At 40.4% G+C, this 19,004-nt stretch overlaps 2 protein-coding genes across 12 annotated transcripts in view; both read left to right on the top strand.

The window, feature by feature from the left end:
- The window catches only part of LOC135488960 (2-oxoglutarate dehydrogenase complex component E1-like), a 32,754-nt gene extending 24,362 nt beyond the window's left edge, over window positions 1-8,392 (top strand). For 3 of the 6 annotated variants that reach the window (XM_064773996.1, XM_064773967.1, XM_064773986.1), the window contains 5 exons: window positions 169-186; window positions 4,485-4,610; window positions 5,201-5,437; window positions 5,657-5,820; window positions 6,111-8,392. In XM_064773996.1, coding sequence (XP_064630066.1) covers window positions 169-186; window positions 4,485-4,610; window positions 5,201-5,437; window positions 5,657-5,820; window positions 6,111-6,219 — 654 coding nt within the window. In that variant the 3' untranslated portion in view covers window positions 6,220-8,392. Of the gene's footprint in view, window positions 1-168; window positions 187-377; window positions 1,164-4,484; window positions 4,611-5,200; window positions 5,438-5,656; window positions 5,821-6,110 lie in introns of those variants that run through there. The other 3 variants (XM_064773977.1, XM_064774005.1, XM_064774015.1) reach the window with 2 other exon arrangements.
- Window positions 8,393-9,310: 918 nt separating this feature from the next.
- The window catches only part of LOC135488934 (tuberin-like), a 40,368-nt gene continuing 30,674 nt past the window's right edge, over window positions 9,311-19,004 (top strand). For all 6 annotated transcript variants that reach the window (XM_064773919.1, XM_064773955.1, XM_064773928.1 and 3 more), the window contains exons 1-11: window positions 9,311-9,393; window positions 10,893-11,136; window positions 12,639-12,749; window positions 13,099-13,243; window positions 13,775-13,907; window positions 14,571-14,745; window positions 14,948-15,021; window positions 15,260-15,386; window positions 15,617-15,763; window positions 16,022-16,354; window positions 16,690-16,989. In XM_064773919.1, the coding sequence (XP_064629989.1) occupies window positions 10,909-11,136; window positions 12,639-12,749; window positions 13,099-13,243; window positions 13,775-13,907; window positions 14,571-14,745; window positions 14,948-15,021; window positions 15,260-15,386; window positions 15,617-15,763; window positions 16,022-16,354; window positions 16,690-16,989 (1,773 nt within the window). In that variant the 5' untranslated portion in view covers window positions 9,311-9,393; window positions 10,893-10,908. The remainder of the gene's footprint in view (window positions 9,394-10,892; window positions 11,137-12,638; window positions 12,750-13,098; window positions 13,244-13,774; window positions 13,908-14,570; window positions 14,746-14,947; window positions 15,022-15,259; window positions 15,387-15,616; window positions 15,764-16,021; window positions 16,355-16,689; window positions 16,990-19,004) is intronic.

Below are 19,004 nucleotides of genomic sequence, written 5' to 3'. Positions count from 1 at the left end.
TATGCTTTGTCTCTCCTTGCCTACATGTACAAAGGTCTTTGTTTTGGTTTAAAAACACTCCTCAAAATTTGGTTCCTTCAAGAGAAGTTCAAGTTTGAGTCTAAATTTCACTACATGTAGCATGACAAGCCCCTCCTTTGATTTGACTGATGAATGTATTTTATTCAGATCCTGGACAGTGAAGAGGTAGGTAGTAGTGAGTTGCGCACACTCAATGTGACGAGAATGACTAGACACTCCTGACAACGCACTGCATACATGTACATGTACATGTATTTTATTGGGTGTTTTAGAATGTTTTTGACAGTCGTAGTGTGAAAATAAATTTCGCTATTAAAAGCCTCATTTGATTTGGTTGATCAATGTATTTTATGCAGATTTGGGAAAGTGAAGAGGTAGGGTATAGTGAGTAGGACGCACAATGTGACCCTCTGAAAGTACACTGTCTATATCATTTTGAACTAAGTGCTACAAAAAAATCGGTAAAGGTTTTGATTTCTGATATCTCACTCTCTGTGAGAATGACCGAAAAAACTCAGATAAAACGTTGTTGAACTACCGGGGTAAATAAACTATGATTTTGCACCAATTTTAGAAATGGAATGTTTCGCAGATGATTAATTCGGACCCGAAACACTTTGAACTAAAGGAATATGAGTAATCAAAAGTAGCAAATGTTTTCTGGAACATGTAGTACAGTAACGAGCAGTGCGTTGGTAGCAAACTCGCTATTAGAAATCTTTTTAAATCAAGTTATCGTGTGAATTAAAATTGCACTCTGATCACAATCCCTGCAGCCTGCACTTTGAGCAGAGTAACATTTATCGTGTGAATTAAAATTGCACTCTGATCACAATTCCTGCAGCCTGTACTTTTAGCAGAGTATTACATTTAGTGTTTACAGTTACAGCGCCACATTGCATGTTTGTGGCAGTTGTCTTGTTTGATCAAGATTGTTTGAATGTTTTAAAGCATATTTCCTATGACAAGTACAACGCCCTTCCCTCGCCTCAGTAGATATCAAAGCATCATCAAGACATATGCAAGTTACTGAATAGAACTATTGCAGACCCTATTATCCACATGTTCAGCAGGCTTAATCTAGCTAGATCCGCACCAGACTTATAAATAGGAAATGAGATGGTTTATTTTCACCGCCCGAGAAAAAAGTAAAAACTCGGCTGAATCGTTAGTGTGTGAAATCCCCTTTAAAGTAAAGTTAAAAAATTGGAAACATGAGGTACTTTCCTCCTTAGTGTTTCAGCAGAACAGTTAATACATTGTAATAGCAGGGCGCAGCACCCTGCTTTTTCTCTTTTTGCCCTCCCTCCTTTTACAAGTGACCAACGCATTTTCATTTAATGCAGGGCGCAGCACCCTGCTTTTTCTCTTTTTGCCCTCCTTTTTTCACAAGTGACCAATGCATTTTCATTTAAAACAGGGCACTGCACCTTGCCTTGTTCTGGCTGTGACCTCTCTGTTCTGCCTCTTCAGATTTCTAGCTGAAACACTACTATATTCTATGTCAATATTTACAATCGTCAGTTATTTTTTTCTTCTATTACATTGTTTTATTAGTCAAGTGAATTGGTAAGCCTGTCTGGAGCAAAACCTTTTCTTTTGAGTTAAAGCCGTTCAAATTGCCAGAGCTATCGTATTTATGCGTATTGGTAAACGAAAGCTGCTTTCACCCATGTTTATACCTGGAGAAATATGCCATTCTTAGCGCATGCGGCTATAAATTTGGTGGGGTCAATTCTATACTGTTTCTTATACTGTGTGGTGCGCATGTGACTGTGCAGTGACTCGGAACTATGGGATTCTTGTATGGCCGATGCAACAGTACTTTACCTCGCACACTGTGCGGTTCCCACCAGATTGTGGGATTATTATTGGATTATACATATGTTCAATTTGGATTATAAACAGTAATAGATTAAATATAACCAGCATTCGTGTACTTGGAACAATTAACAACACAGGTTTTCTTAGTTATCTTTGCTTTATTTTTTCTCATTGTTAAGCGCATGCACTAATATTCGGGAGGCGCACCCTGAATATAAGCGCAGTCCACCTAAATACGCAAAAATACGGTACATAAATGCTTCCTATGTTGCAAATTGCTTATTAATTAGTTTTATAACTGCGTTCAACTATTTACTTGTTCATTATTTCTTGGGTTCGATTAATAGCTCAAGCTTCTTATCTCATGCTCATCATACCTAAAGCCTTTCATAGGAAGTACATGTATATAAAAGCTTAATGATTGTTATGACAGGTTGCTGTCTGTCAATTCAGTTAAAGGTCACCTGCAACACTTTTTAACTTAGGGAAAAAACAATAGGGCATAAGATAAAAAACACAGTGGTGAAAACCGCATAAATATCGAACTACCCATCTTCAAGTCATGGCAGTTTGATTTTAAAGCGGTTTTCACACTTGTGTTTCTTATGTTATGCCCTATAATTTATACCCCAAGGTAAAATGTTGATAAAAGTGTTTCAGGTCACCTTTAATGATTGTTATGACAGGTGATGCCTGTCAATTTAGTTAATTGAGTCATTCAGACATTCATCATAACATTTGAGAACATCCTTCGACGAAAGAGTTTGCATCTGGCTACAGGACTGTTGTGATCCAATCCTCGGATCCCCCCCCCCCCCCCGACCAGTTTCATTTGACTCACTGAGATTGCATGGCACTAAAAAAGTAATCCACACTTTATGTGTTTTTGTAATGTGTTCATTTATGTTCAGCAATCTTTGATTTAGTTCTGTGCGCTATCATGTCAACACAATAATTTTTATTGTTGAAAGTTGAAACTAATGTGACAATTTAAGGAGTGGTGCTCCAGATGCTAAAGAAGGAGGATCTTCCATGTTCTGCTGGTACCTAATCCGTTTCTACATGGTCGCACTACATCTTACAATAATAGATAATCTCATACCTCAAGTGAGATTCCTTGAATATGATTGGCTGATACATGTCACGTGACCGTGTGGTATTCGCAATGTTGCCCGCTCCAGCCGGTCGACATTTTGCCATGTCTCCCGGCGTGATGACATCAGCATGTTACCCTCTCTGGCGGGCAATATTTATATAATATGCCAAGAGTGTGTCGTTACTTGTGGCAAAATTGACAATCATACGTTACTGCCAAATATACACTGACATCACAAGCTTTTCTGTCTAGTTTTGATCGCATATGAGTTGATATACAGTAGAACCTCCCTCAGCGGACACCTCTGCCAGGCGGACACCTCTACATTACGGACACGTCCGGCCAGTCCCGATTTTTTCTAAGTCATTTCCAATAACAAAAACCTCTGTACGGCGGACACCTCTCTATTCCGAATTGCGGACAGGGCGATAGCCAATTTTTGGTCCAATTCCCTCCCAATTACGGACAGTAGGCAAAAACAATGGTTTCCCGCGTGCGCTTGGAGAGTCAAGTAGGCCCGACAGGTGTGATATTTGCGTAATTTATCAACGTAATTACCCCATGACATGGTGTTTTTGTATCCTAATTAAGCCGCGGCATTTGTTTACTCATCTTTTCAACTAATCACATAGGCTTATTGCATGTATTGTGTCAACGGACACTCATAAATCCACGCGGTTTTGTCAGTGTTGCGGCGAATATGCGTTAGTAGAGAAATAAGAAAAAATTAATTATTAATCAAAGGTGCTGATGGACAGAAATTATGGTGTTTTTTCACACATTATGACATTTCGAGGAGATTTTGCAATACAAGGGGCACCTTTTACTGGAGAGATTATTCAGGCTCTGAGTTCCAAAGTAGCTCACGTCATTCAACGCAACATCACAAGCAAATACCGATCAGCCAACAGGTTTAAAGTTTCTACGCTAGATGTCGACACAGAGAAAACCAAGACCTGCAAGGCGGGAACTTCAAATCCACCTCTCGTACGATTTTGCATAACCTCTCTAGGGCGGACACCTCTCTATTGCGGACACCTTGGCCCAGTCCCATGGGTGTCCGCAATAGCGAGGTTGTACTGTAGTTTACTTGTGCCGCGACCAGTGTTTTCTCCGACGTCTGGATCTCTATGTAAATAGCCAAGTCTTTTTTACCAATGACTTTTGGTACGAGATAATTAGTATTGCCCTATACGTCAGATAACATGCCGAATATTGCCCCTTCGGAAGACATCCCGGCGGGGCGACATTCGGCATGTTACCCTCCGTGGCGGGCAATATTTATAGAGTGTTACTTGTAGCGACACAAAAATGGTGCAGTAGTGTTCTCCATGGAATTTTCTTTCATATTTGAGTAGCAATAGTGTTGAAAATTGGCCAAGTGATAGCCTCTATGTTGAAGAATAGAATCCGTTGGTGCAACTGCAGGAGGTGTTTGCACTGCGATGCCAGATACTTGTCGGAGTGCCTCTGCCGCATACATTACTTTTTTCAATCTATGTACCTATTGAATTTTGAAATTTCAAATCTTGCTTGATTTCAGCCTGTTGATGAAGATTTTGTGATGCAGCAGATTCACGAGACGAATTGGTTCGTCTGTAACATCACAACACCAGCGAACTATTTCCATGTTCTCAGGAGACAGATTGCTCTACCAGTCAGGAAGCCTGTGAGTGTGTCAGTCATCATATGTGACCCGTCACAGCAAAACTAGGCGCATGTCGCTCTGAGCTTGGCAGCTTGAGACGGACTGTTTGTTCAATTCTCTATTGTCTGCCTTTTGTGAAATATGAGCACATCAATTTCTTCCATTATCTCCTGGTGTCACTTTGGCTCATCTTCTGTGCGACATGCACCTGGTTTTGCTGTGACGGGTCACATATGCTACAATTGGTTAAAACACAACTTGTGCCAGTCTCGGATCTCCATGTAATAGCGTGGGACCAGTTTGGAAAGGGAAGTTTGCAATGCATGTTGTCTGTCAGAGGCAGAAGAACAGAAGAAACCTCACATTACCTAATAAGTTTGGTTACGATGAGCCAGCGCAAGTAACCCCCGCAAGCTCACTTTGTCAAAATGTGGGAGCAGTTCAAATCCAAATATTTTGGGGATCAGAAAGAATTAGTCTGATGACATGAGAAAAAACAAACAGTGGATTCTTTTGAAGAATACGATGTGTGCATTTAGACAACAAATCTACATATTTTATTAGATCCTCAGGTATACCATGTGATATCATTATCACTCTTCTTACTACAGCTTATTATCATGACGCCAAAGAGCTTGTTACGTCTGCCGGAGGCTCGATCAAGTTTCGACGATATGTTGGAAGGAACGCGCTTTCGACGCATGATTCAAGAAGAGGGCGTTGCAGCTGAGATGCCCATCAAGGTTCAGAAGTTGATCTTCTGCTCTGGAAAAGTTTATTACGAGATTGTCAAGGAAAGGGAAAAGAAGCATCTTACTGATAAGGTGGCCATCGCCAGAATTGAACAGGTGAGTTGGAGAGCTAACTTCGACACTCATAAGCAACGACACAGGAAATGAATTTAATACGAAGTTATTTGAAGCCTGCTTTTATTGCCAAGTAGCCAAAAAGAAAAGTAGGACAGTGACACCGAAGTCCTGTCAATTTACAAGGAGTAAACAAAGTATAATGGGAAACAAAGTGTTGGTCAATACTAATTCCTTTATTTGATGGTATTTTTTCTTCAGCTAACACCCTTTCCATTTGATTCTGTGATGGAAGAAATTAAGAAGTATCCCCGTGCTCAAATCGCATGGTGTCAGGAGGAACACAAGAACATGGGTGGCTACTCCTATGCCCAGCCAAGGATCCACACTGTCCTCAGAAAGTTGGGGCTCAACAAGACTATTGAGTGAGTGTCATTATAGATCAATTTGACTTCTCAATTTCAGCAGACACAACAAGATCCTAGGTGGTAACTCCTATGCTATTTCTAAGCCAAAGATCCAGACTGTTCTTGAAAAAATTGGGGTTCAACAAAACTATTGAGCAAGCGTTTGTAGAGCAGTTTATTGGATGAGTTTAAAAAAAATCTGTTTGTTTACTGAAAAAAGATTATAGTTAGTTAATTGATACATGTATTCCAATGTTAAGCTTAGAATTTGTACTGATATTCTGATACGTGTGTACATATTTTTTCAGGTACGCTGGCCGTCACACCTCTGCAGCAACTGCCACCGGCAACAAGCAGATGCACACAATGGAGCATGGACAGTTCCTGAAGCAAGCCTTGTCTCTGATTACTGGTTAATCAACGAGCACCACTACTTTATTACACACAGACTTTGGCGATTAAGCGTGCCAGATTTCACATTTGTTGTGTCAAAACTACTGTTGATTATTCTGGACTTAAAACCAAATATGTGACCCGTCACAGCAAAACCAGGCGCATGTCGCACAGAAGATGAGCCTAAATGACACCAGAAGATAATGGAAGAAATTGATGTGCTCATATTTCACAAAAGGCAGACAATAGAGAATTGAACAAACAGTCCGTCTCAACCTGCCAAGCTGAGAGTGACATTCGCCTGGTTATGCTATGACGGGTCGCATATGTATAAAGTTGTTACCTAATAAGGTACCATGAGCTTTAAATGCAGTTTGCTAAGTTTAATGGTATAAAAACTGATGTCATTGAGATAGTTGTTTTGAAACAAAGGTATAGCCACTCTGTTGGAAAGCATTTTTGGCAAAGAATTTGAGGTCTACATATAGTTTATGGTGGTATTGAAGTTTTTAAATCCAGTTTGTTGATGGAACTGAGTTGTGAATACTGTCGTACATGTGGTACCATAGACAGATAATCTGTCAAGAACAGTACCCACTTTCTGAGCTTAACTAAGTCCTCACTCGCTCATTCCTGGAACTTGACGTTTGTATTTCAACTGTGCCACTAAGTCATATAGGTCCTTAAACAATTCAAACCTTGCTCAGCTCCTGTTGTATTAAATAGCATGTTAGTATAGTACATTTAATATCATTATAGCCAATAAATTATTTGATTAGATAGTATATGGCTATACATGTAGATGTTTTCCTTTGATGATTATTGATTTTCGGTGTGACTTTCGACCAGTCGGTCCATTTTAACTATTAGATTCTACCAGTGATCTCCATCAGCAAACTGTGCATGTTGAGTGTGCTTTCTTCTAACTTTTTTCCTGTAAATACAAATGTTCGTGTTAATTTATGATCCATTGTAGCTACACTGCATAATGAATCCATGGTGTGCATCATGTTAATATCACAACATACGTGTAGTGCCTTTGATTAACTAATATCCAGTTCTGCAGTTTGATATCATCACCCATTCCAATGACATCTGTTGTTTTGGCTGCAGTGCAGCAGGCCTGACTAGTATTATTCAAAGCAATTTTTGTCCTTTTCTGCTTGAAGATTACATAAACTACTTGTGTTTCAAATTCTGTTTTCTGTTAAATCTCAGTGGTGTGTATCGTCTTTGACTTTTATTGTTAAGATTTTGCTCAGAGGCAAGTGACATTATCATTGAGGCATTAGAATATAAAATCTCAATTTCTTCCTGTTAGAATTCATTAACTTCTTAGTGTTAACCTCTCAATTTAAAATTACCTCTGATTATTGTGTAGGATCAACTTTGTGATATTGTGTCGCCAGTGAAATGCTTTTGTGCAACTGCTGTTTGTGTGAAAATGTGGGTCACTGTTAATTAATCAGACTTTTCGTGATAATTTTTTAGTGATTCTTGAGGGCTTCGCACACTTTGACTGGTTTTATTTGGTTTGTTGCATGAATTCCACACACATCATTTGTGTGCGATACCAATTATGATCCTCATTTGATGTCTGACTGAACAGTGGCCTAATTCCAATGCTGGCCCTTTGGTGTTAATCAGAAAAACAGAAATTGAGAGCAAAAATGGCCCAAGTGTGAAAAGCCCTTCAACTACATGTCAAATAAACTGATGATTGAGAATGTCTGCTTCTTGTAAAAATGTATCAAATTGGTGTCTTGTCCTGAAGAAAAAGGTGTTTTTTCGGGCTGCGTAAAATTCTGTTTCACCCCTAGTTGAGAAAGAAAACTCAGCAGCCAAGTAGCCTACAGTTTTTTCCTGGTGAACTTCAGTGGATGAATTGGAACATATATATTTTAATAAAAGGAAATGTGTTGTTATGCCTTATGGAAAGTGTGTAATATTCCGTAACATTGAATCAGTAGTTACTGGTAACAGAATTAGTCATGCTTTTCCACCGCCATATCTTAGTTTTATTCATTCGGGTGTGATGGTAGTTTATGATTGCAGCTCATATTTTAGGATGGAACTTTTGTGGTTGTATCGGGATGTATATAAAAATGACCTGCAATGATTGAGCCCTGGATTGTGAAGTAGAAAGTCTTTACTAGTTTTAATGACAATAAAAGATAAAAGAGACATTTACTGACAACATGGTGATCTTGTTCTTTTCTTTCTGGTTGTGTGTTTTGTTAGCCATGTCTACATAGAGGACTGTCACAGTTTTGTTACATGTACTGGCCTGGAAATCCTGGTTGTCGTCTACTGTTCCTCCCTTCATCTCCAGATCTTGGTCACCATTGACCACTGCGTTGGGCGATGTGGCCAGTCTTGGTGTCCCAGACAGGGCAGTTCTGGAGTTCTGCTCAAGTTTAGGGCCGGATGCGTTGCACTGGTACCCTCTACAGGGTGGCCCAGAATTATTTTATGTGTTCCATGATTTGGAAGCAGGTTATTGTACAACTGACAAGTAAAATCTACAATACTCTGTTACCAAATCATGTGACATAGGGAAAATTATTCTGGGCCACCCTGTAGTCTCCGTCATGTTCTTCCTCTTGATAATCTGGAGTGGCCTGTCCCAAAATGAATGGTTGTTGCCTCGCTAATTCTGTCCACATCCTGTCCCCTTTTCTCTCTTGGCTGCTTCTGTCTGCCTGCTGGAGTGTGTCTTTGCTTTCCTGTAAGAGGCACGACTTGGGCCATGTTGTGACAACCTGTTGTAATCACAGTGTTTCGAGAATGACAATAATACAGTGGAACCTCCCTTAGCGGACACATCTCCATTAAGGACAACCTCTCCATTAAGGACACTAGTTTTGGTCCCAAATTGGTTGTTTCCATTCAATTTGACCTCTCTAATCAGGACACCTGTCTAGTAAGCACAGCATTTGTCAGTCCCGAGTGTACGGAGTCCTTAATATAGAGGTTATAAAATCTACTGTATCGTCATTAGGCCACTCAGCCTAAAAATTTGAGCAAATATATTTGAAAAAGAGTATAAAAGGAATGCCGCTTATATCAATAAAATTTTAATTTTATCGTTTCGCCGATCTTTTTGTCATTGGTATAAGCGGTGCATAGGACGGGAAATGAAATTCTGAAACTAGGTCACAAAAGTCGTAATTTCCCATGTTCTGTCTGCTAGTCCAGGTAAGATTTTTCGTCACTTACATGTTACAAGTTTTGTAAACAGAATATCCTGACCTGTGTCTTATGTATTGCTGTGAGAGAAACAAATAACAGCTATCTTTCAGTGCGCCTTCAGTCACTGATTACTTATAAATGACTATTCACTCCACTCCAAAACTAAAAGCCAATGCAAAAGGGCGAAAGCCAAGGCACTCGGAAGTCTCGTCATCATGCAATTCACTGTCACTGATTGTCTATAGTAGTAGGCCTACTGACGACTGACGTACTGTCTGCAGTTACAGTGAGAGAGAGTGAGAGTCGTGTCATTAGACATTAGGCTAGAGAGTGTGCTGAGCCTGAACTGAGGTCCTCACAACCTCAGCCTGAGCTGAGGCTCATCACACTCTGAGTCTGACACTCACTGATGACTGATTTCAATATGAGCTGAAGATCAGTTGTGATGCGCCGATGCGGGTGATCTCCACTTCACTTTATAGCTTGACTTACATAACTCGCCATGCGGCATGGCTCAAATCCCTGTGATCTGCCATGATGATGTGATGTGGTTGTCTTGAGCGAATTACTGTCGTTTCGCTACATTGCCAGTTCGCTACAAGTCGTTTCGCTACATGTGGGGGTCGTTTCGCTACATGGTATTGGTAGGTCGTTTCGCTACATGGGTGGAGTCGTTCGCTACATGATGGGTAGGTATGGTCGTTTCGCTACATGGAGGACGTTTCGCTACATGGGTGGAGACGAGCGAGCCAACGCGAAGGCCTTGCAAAGGCCTCCAAATCTGCGTTGGAGTGCGTTTGAATGACCCCTGTCAATCAATTATAAGTACGTATACACGGATACAGACGGTTGAGCGAGCCAACGCGAAGGCCTTGCAAAGGCCTCCAAATCTGCGTTGAAGTGCGTTTGAATGACCCCTGTCAATCAATAATAAGTACGTATACACGGATACAGGAAAGGAAATTTCATAGAGATTCCAATCATGCAATTCTGACCCTATAGCAGAGAACATTACACCAACTTTTTTAGGATTTTAACAAAAAATGGGGCCGGGCGTTTTTCGTAGGGGCGGGCGGGGACGATCACCAACTCTTTTTTTTATGTGGCCTAACCCAGGCCAGGACGGCAAGAACCCCTTGCGCGCCATCAAACCGTATAAGTTTTTTTACCGGCAAACTGTGCTATAATAAATTTGTAGTCACCACCGGGAATTATAGTAGGGTAAAATAGAGTAAAAATAATGACTACATCCATGTAGCGAAACGTCTCCACCCATGTAGCGAAACGTCCTCCATGTAGCGAAACGACCATACCCATCATGTAGCGAAACGACTCCACCCATGTAGCGAAACGACCTACCATGTAGCGAAACGACCGCCACATGTAGCGAAACGACTTGTAGCGAACTGGCAATGTAGCGAAACAGCCTGATACCGTCTTGAGCTGTGTCTCAAAGTCAAATGTGACTATACAATTATTTAATATATGTGTGCAATATTTTTCAGGGTTCTGATTGGTATCATGGCGAAACCTCCTGGAAAATCAGAGGAAACTTTCAAAAACAAAATCAAAAGCATCCTTGGTTTCAAGCAGAGTACTGTCCATAATGTTTCTGTCAGGCCACAGACCAAGGAAATCATATTCACTTCAGAACTTTTGAGAGAAATACGGCCAGAAAGCCCGGCAAATCACAGGCTGAAGACGATAAGGGAACTTTGTGACATTGTAGCGACGAGGAGGCTAGAAGAGGTAATTCTTCAGTTATTACATGTAGGCCTATTTATGCCGAATCGGTAGATGTCGTCCTGGGTACCCCTAAAAGGTACCCAGAACCAACCTGGGTACCCCCAAAAGTTACCCAGGACGATCCTGGGTACCTTTTAGGACACTAAAAGTTACCCAGTTTGAAATTCGCGCACTTTTGAAACCTGCCGACGAGGTTCTTGAAAACGGTACTTTAGCGTTTTGCTAATTAAGAAGTGACTGTAGCTAGACCAGGCCCAAAAGGAGATGCTTCACCGTGAAAACTCTTTGGTGATTTCCATGATTTGAATCTAATGATAAAATTTGACAGAATACTCACCAGCAATGCATGAATTGATGCCTCCACACCGCCGCTGGCAATTTCCCGCCCCATTGCAAATCAGTAAATCCCGGGCCAACCATTTCATCTTTGGATCTTGCTTGGATCCTTCGCGGATTTTGTATTTGCTGTCCACGACCTCAATTAATCTCTTCTTAATCTCTCTACCCTTTGAAAGAAATTTCCCATCTCTAAACGACCGGCATGACCAAGATGATGTAAAATTAATTCTTGGCAAAGGTATTCACCATCACTTTCCAGAGCTTCTTTTTATAAAGGCCTACAGTGGGCAGATAGTCCTGGAAACAACATAGTTAATGCTGATCATGATGAAAGCAATTTCGATTGGAAGTCCTATCAAAAATACAGTAGAACCTCTCTACTATGAACACCCATGAGACAGCTGCGAAATGATGTGAGAGGTGTGCCAATTACAGAGATGAAATAGAAGAGAAGTGACCAGTTTTATGTGGGAGGTGTGCCAATTACAGCGGTGAAATAGAAGAATTGTGACCAGTTTTATGTGAGGTGTGTCAATTACAGAGGTGAAATAGAAGAGAAGTGACCAGTTTTATGTGAGGTGTGCCAATTACAAAGATGAAATAGAAGAGAAGTGACCAGTTTTATGTGAGAGGTGTGCCAATTACAGCGGTGAAATAGAAGAGTTGTGACCAGTTTTATTTGAGGTGTGTCAATTACAGAGGTGAAATAGAAGAGAAGTGACCAGTTTTATGTGAGAGGTGTGCCAATTACAGAGATGAAATAGAAGAGTAGTGACCAGTTTTATGTGGGAGGTGTGCCAATTACAAAGATGAAATAGAAGAGTAGTGGTCAGTTTTATGTGAGAGGTGTGCCAATTACAGAGATGAAATAGAAGAGTAGTGGTCAGTTTTACGTGAGAGGTGTGCCAATTACAGAGATGAAATAGAAGAGTAGTGGTCAGTTTTATGTGGGAGGTGTGCCAATTACAGAGATGAAATAGAAGAGTAGTGGTCAGTTTTATGTGAAAGGGATGCCAATTACAGCGGTGAAATAGAAGAGAAGTGACCAGTTTCATTTTGGACCAAAATCATAATAAGAAATTTATTATTGTCCATCTAGTTGTGAACTTGACCTCACTTGGACATCTAACACTTCAATACCATCCCTGTCCCTGATTCCTTTTCAGAATGCTACAGAAACGCTATGGCAGTCGGTGTGTGATTTACTTCATCCACAAGTGCCAGTAGAAAGTCGCCATGTGGCTCTGAGGTTTCTTCAGTGCTTGATCAAGGGACAGGTAAGTTTGCAACATTTACTGGTTCGATACATAACTTTGTTTGCAAGCGTGGGCAAGTAACTTAACACTGATGAAATGTAAAGTGGCGATTCCGCGTACAATTATAAATTACAGTGGAACCTCTCTATTAAGGACATCCTGGGGCTGACAAGTGTTGTCCTTAATAGAGAGGTGTCTGGATAAGAGAGGTCAAATTGAATGGAAACAACCAATTTGGGACCAAATGTAGTGTCCTTATTAGAGAGGTTGTCCTTAATAGTGAGGTGTCCGCTAAGGGAGGTTCCACTGTGTAATATTTTGTATTTTTGAATGGCCAACTTTAACATTCCTCTCAATCTTCTCTTTGCAGTATGTCAAACTTGGAACTATTCGGGCACATTTCTTTCGAGTAATTCGTCAACACAATTTATATGAAGATCTTCCCCTGAGGCTGGAAGTGTTTATCACTTTGACAGAGAATGGAAAAGACCTCACCTACATTGAGGAAGAGACAGGTACATGTATGGTGGTGGTACCTGGCTTGATGGACACCTGTCCTTTGAATTGAAGTGGCATGTTTTGCCAAGAATCATTCTTTTAGTCTTCACCATATTATCGCTTTTGTTTTCTGGAAGACGTAGCCATCACAGCATCAGATAAATCTCATGTCGACCCATTTAACGGGGGACTATAGGCAGGAGCAGTGGGGCTAATTTGGCCATCTTCAAGAGACTAATAAACGCAGTAAGGGCCCTGGGTCATGTCAGATTCAGCACTAAATATATTCCTCGTACAAGCATGAATCATTTCGACGTACTGTGAGATATGAGAGACCCCTATTGGCGATTTTGTGTAACTTTATCTTGCCTGCCTAGCTGCTGCCTATATTGTCCCTTTAAGAGATAGATATGTGACCATTCAACCAGGACTTGCAATGCTTTGATAGATCTCAGCATGTATCGTTCTATAAACATATTTACGACAGATTCTGTTGTGAACGTACACATCTCTTTTCTATTCCAATGACTTTTGGTTTTTGAATTTAGGTCAGTTTCTTCTTCATTGGATGAGTGATGTGATCAACTCTGGGAAGGTGGCAGACTTTTTGGGCCTTCTTGTCAATGTCATCAAGTACAATGCTGCATATTTGGAGCCAGAGACTGTGGCTGGGCTAGTTCAGTAAGTAAATATAGCTTTAAATATTGCATAACTTTGATATTAGCTGATGGCGTTATCTGCCTTCTACTGGCGGTAGTCAGTAGTGAGACTGTAGCCGCGCGTACACCACCTGAAAATGGACCAATGCCGCACCATCGAAAATCCACCGCTGCAGCTAGTTATGAAATCCGGCAACAGATGGCGCGCAAACAATAACTTGCATGCGCAGAAAGCGCCATTTCGAAAGCGCCGCCTGTCGCCGAACCATCTAACTAGCTAATTGCCGATCCATTAGCGCATACACCATGACAAAGCCGAGCTTTTAACAAGCCGGGCGAATTTGTCCCATCAATTCGCCCGGCAATTTGTACCGGCAATGGATTGCCGAACAAATTTGTCGCAGCAATGTGGTGGTGTACGTGCAATTGGTCCACCAATATTTCGTGGTGTACGCGCAACTATAAATTCCTTGTATTTGGTGCCTATGCCAAATGTCTGCATCTACTATGTGACAGTATTGAGGAGCCTCATAGCCTAGTGGTTAACACAATAGGGCCTAGGTTTGACTCCGGTGAGAACCTAGAATTGTACATGTATATCAGGATGAACTGGCAATCAATCTGATCCGAAAAACCAGGACTTCACGTCCCAGCAAAAGAATTTCACTTCCATATCCATTTTCAGATATACCTGTACAGTCTCAAACAGAACTAAAGTTGAGGAAGACCTCCAGATGTGCATCCAAGTGTTTAATGCTGTCGTCTGCTATAGCTACCTGCCGTCAGAGGCATTGCATAACTTTATTACTTCGTTGTGTCGACTTGTCAACTTGGATAGGTTCTGTCAAGCAAGCTGGAAGGTGAGTAGATCATGAATTGAGAAACGATATCTGTAGAAGTTCATTGACATGAAATGTGTAGGGATCCAATTGTTTGGATGTAGAGCCCCCCAACCTTGCCTTCAGTATTTCTAAGATATAAATCAGTTACCAGGCAATCATGCTTAAAATCTCACTAGACTTTGATGACACTCCATGATGGGTCGTTATTACTTTTTTGTAGCTGATGAAAAATCTCCTTGGGACCCACCTCGGGCATAGTGGGATATACACAATGTGTAGGATACTGCAAAATAGGTAAGATCTTTAACCGTTTTGGGCTGCAAATTACGCCTTGGCTCCTGACCTTGGGCAAGACACTTTGCTTTTATGGTCAAATAACATGTATTGTAGACCGCACTCTCACAAAAATGCGCAGACAAGAGAAAAAGAAAGGACAAGCTCATCGCCATCGGTAGCATCAATCAAGAAAGATTTTACGTAATCCAAAAACGTCATTAGAATTGAAACCTTTAATGTACCGATTCTTTTCCAGGGAAAATGCCTCTGACTACAGGCTCCTTCGAGGTGCTGTCTTCTTCATTGGTATGGCAATGTGGGGTTCCAAAAGGGTGTCCACACTCAAACATCCTCATTCAACTGTGCTTCCATGCTTTTTACAGGTAAGACACAGTGTGGACTGTCAAATAAACTTCAGCTGACTGTTTTAAATTTCATGTTCTGATGACTATTTACATGTAGATAATTTTCAGTAAATTTGCATACTCCACATCTGTGCTTGCACGAAAAGCTTTGCGGAATAGTTTTATCGTCAAATATTCTGATGGACATTTTCTAAAGACTTTCCGACTGGTTTCCGTGTATTCAATAACTCCGAATTGTCCCCTTTCAGGCACTGCATAACTGTACCCATGTTACCGTTGTCTATGAAGTGGTACTATCCATTCAGCGTTTGGTCAAAAAGTATGGGACAGATATCCAGTTTATACAATGGCAGATTATTTTGGATATTATCGAGACTCTACTTTCTCATTTTGAGGTAAGGATCGAGCTGATATCTACATGTAATATGTAGTGTCTCTCGTAATGGTTGCACTGCCAGTGAGCATCCCTCAATCATCCATAAACACAAATGTGTTTTACAATTTAAAAAAATTTTAGGTTTGATTCTGACCTCCTCCCCTGTTCTTGCTGTTTTGATAATTGTTCAATGCTTAATCTGAAAGAAAATCCTAACACACCGGTTACACCCCTCCACACAATGTATAAGGATTGTGAGGTCTTTAAACAATTTCAGGCATGCCCCACGGAGCAAACAGCAACAGTACAGCAGATTTTCCACGAGATTCTCACAACGTTAGAACAACTTTATGAAAATGGTGTATTCAATGGAGACCATGAGCGCTTGTTCACAGTCGTAGAAAAGTGTGCCAACAGAAGACCAGAGAGTAGCGTGCTTGTCTTGATTAGCTACAAGGCTCAGGCCATCCACCCGGCCAAGGCTAACTGGATTCAGAACTTGAATCATTTGGTGGAAAAATACTTCAAAGATGAGATGCGTACGAAGATTAGAGCCAAAGCTTTAGCTGTGCTTTCTTGTGTGTTGAGTGCCAATAGACATCTCTATGAGGTAAGTATTACAGCTGGAGCGTGCAATATCTGCATAAAGCCTGATGGCTTCAGGCCAAAGAATATATGTGTGTGTCCTTATTAAACTTTTCAATTAACAATGCAGGTATTTAATTACAAATGCAGAGTGTGGTTTTTTGGGGAATATTTTAAATGTTGGTATGAAAGAAAACCCAAAATGCTTGGAAAGAAACCTTGTTCTGCCTTTATAGCTCTTTGCTTCAGATCCAGACAGGTTTTGAACAAACTTCTCATGGGTGTCACGTACCGATCTTGCCCCTGCATTACTGAGGCAGTTGTTCCTTGACGTTGACTTCTTCTGTTTTTTTCCCCCAGGACGAATTGATCCACATTGTCGTGCTTCCACACTTGGCTTTCATCGACAACGATCCGGACGTCGACATCAGGAACAATGCAGTCCAGCTCCTTCTCGATCTTGCCCAAGGTTGCCAATCGCAGCGTTGCGCAGACATCCTGGATATCCTGGAGAGGGTCGTCAACCGATCACTGTCTGACACGGTGTCGATCCCTCACACTGGCCCCCAGGAGCAGAACCAGGACTACACTCATATTGCTGTGGATGAGGACTTTTGTGATATCAAGACTGCAGCTTTGGGACTCGTCGACATGTTTAAGGTAAGATTAACACTGACACCAACACCAACACCTAACACTAACACCAACTCGAAACTTTAAAGTCACCCATTGCCTATGCAAAACATTGAACAATCAGGAAGCTCTCAACAAATGTTGGTATTTATAACTATATATAAGAGAAATTTTCCAAATGATATTTTGAAAGGGGATGTTCGGCTAAGGGACCTGATTACCAAAATTTTTTTAGGGTATTTATAGTAGGAATTAAAAGATGAAATTTGCATGGATGGTACAAAAGACCGAACTCTAGATGATGAAAAAAGAAAATCTCGGCATATCTGTAATTAAGGATGGAAAACAATGAGGTTTCTAAAAAGTGGCAAAAAAGGTAGAAAACAGTAAGAAATTAAAAATATTAATATGAATATCTTTAGAATTCATTATAATCTGTACCCTGACAAAAAATTATTTTGATCCGAGATTGCCTTCATGCAGAAAATCGAGAAAAATCAAGAAAAAACGTCATATTGCTGGGTGTGTGTATTGCATGGAATAGCCATATTGAACTTAACTAACAATAGAAAACCACAACACCGTGAGGCATTATTTGCCAGACATGAATCTATTTCAATAAGCTTTATAAATGCTGTAATTGAGTAGTTCAATTGTTAAGTGACTGTCAACTTTACCAACTGGAAGAAGTTAACCCATTCTGTCCCAGCAAGATAATAATATTAGACATTTGTTAAAATCATTTGATTTTTACGATCTACATGTAATTTGTAATTGAAGTACAGAGAAATTCCTTAATAAATGGTGATATTTTGATCCTGCTCCCAATATTTATCTTCTTTGTAATGAAATAACATACTATAATATAACATGTTAATCTCACCTTTCTTTGCCCCAACAATGAATAATTGGGCATTTTAAACCCATTCTAACCATGAGTATGTTTTTGTGTTAAAAGAATGCCTTTTTTTGTCCCATATACAAGGGGTCATAAATATGATGGCCTTGGCCGCTGTGGAAATATTTCTTAAAGCTTATAAAGAAGTTGAAATCGTATTTAACCCTGTGACCGCCATACACGATATACTATTTTCCTTTAAAATATTTCCTATGATTTTCCATGAGAATCGGTTGGATGTAAAATATATATCAATATTTTTTTAGGAAATATTTTGAACAATCAAGTAATGTATCGTGTATGGTGGGGTCATAATTTTTTTTAGTATTGTTAACCCTTTACAAACCAGATACTGGGTACCTATAAAGCATTGTAGTCGATGATCGCCGGCCCGAAAGGTCAATTTGACATAAAAATGTAGCCCCAGCTTAAACGGTCAAATTAATTATTTCGCATAGCATTTTTTGAACGAAATGAATAGGACAGAACCTATTTGTGGAGTTTTTTTTCCTTTACGATAAAAATTGAACAATGTTTCCTGACAGACACGTTGCCAGTTTTTCCTATCCAATTCCTATACGATGAAAATGTACCGTGTGTGGCAGGCATTAGGCATGATTTTTTAGGTAGAAGACTGTGTTTAAGGATGAGGTCTGTCCTCAACTGTTCTAAGACCTAACAGAATAAATGCTGTTTCCGGTTACCCGACCCCCCCTCCAAAAAGAAGTAAACGACCCAGGTTGAGGCAGACTTCTGTGAAATCTGAGTAGGCCTACCATACATCAATTTCTTCCATCTCCAAGTGTCCTTGACGCTCATCTTCTGTGCGACATGCACATGGTGGATCATATCTTATTCTGTTAGGATTATCCATTCTATATTCCAACTAGCTGTTGTCAAGGTAACAGAGGATTATCCATTCAATATTCCAACTAGTCGTTGTAAAGGTAACAGAGCATTATCCATTTGATATTCCAACTAGTTGTTGGGAGGGTAACACATATTATCTAGTAGCATGTTCTAACTGTGTTGGCAACACAACACAGCTGTTTCTATCCTTAGCCAAGTCACTTCACCTCGTCATCTGCTCCCCCATTTGATAAGCTCAATGACCAAGTGAACAATATTAGTACTGTCCTTCAAA

The sequence above is a fragment of the Lineus longissimus genome, chromosome 1 (genome assembly GCF_910592395.1).
Source record: "Lineus longissimus chromosome 1, tnLinLong1.2, whole genome shotgun sequence".
NCBI lineage: Eukaryota > Metazoa > Nemertea > Pilidiophora > Heteronemertea > Lineidae > Lineus > Lineus longissimus.
The sequence above is the reverse complement of the archived record's forward strand: the minus strand, read 5'-3'. Positions and strand labels throughout refer to the sequence as shown.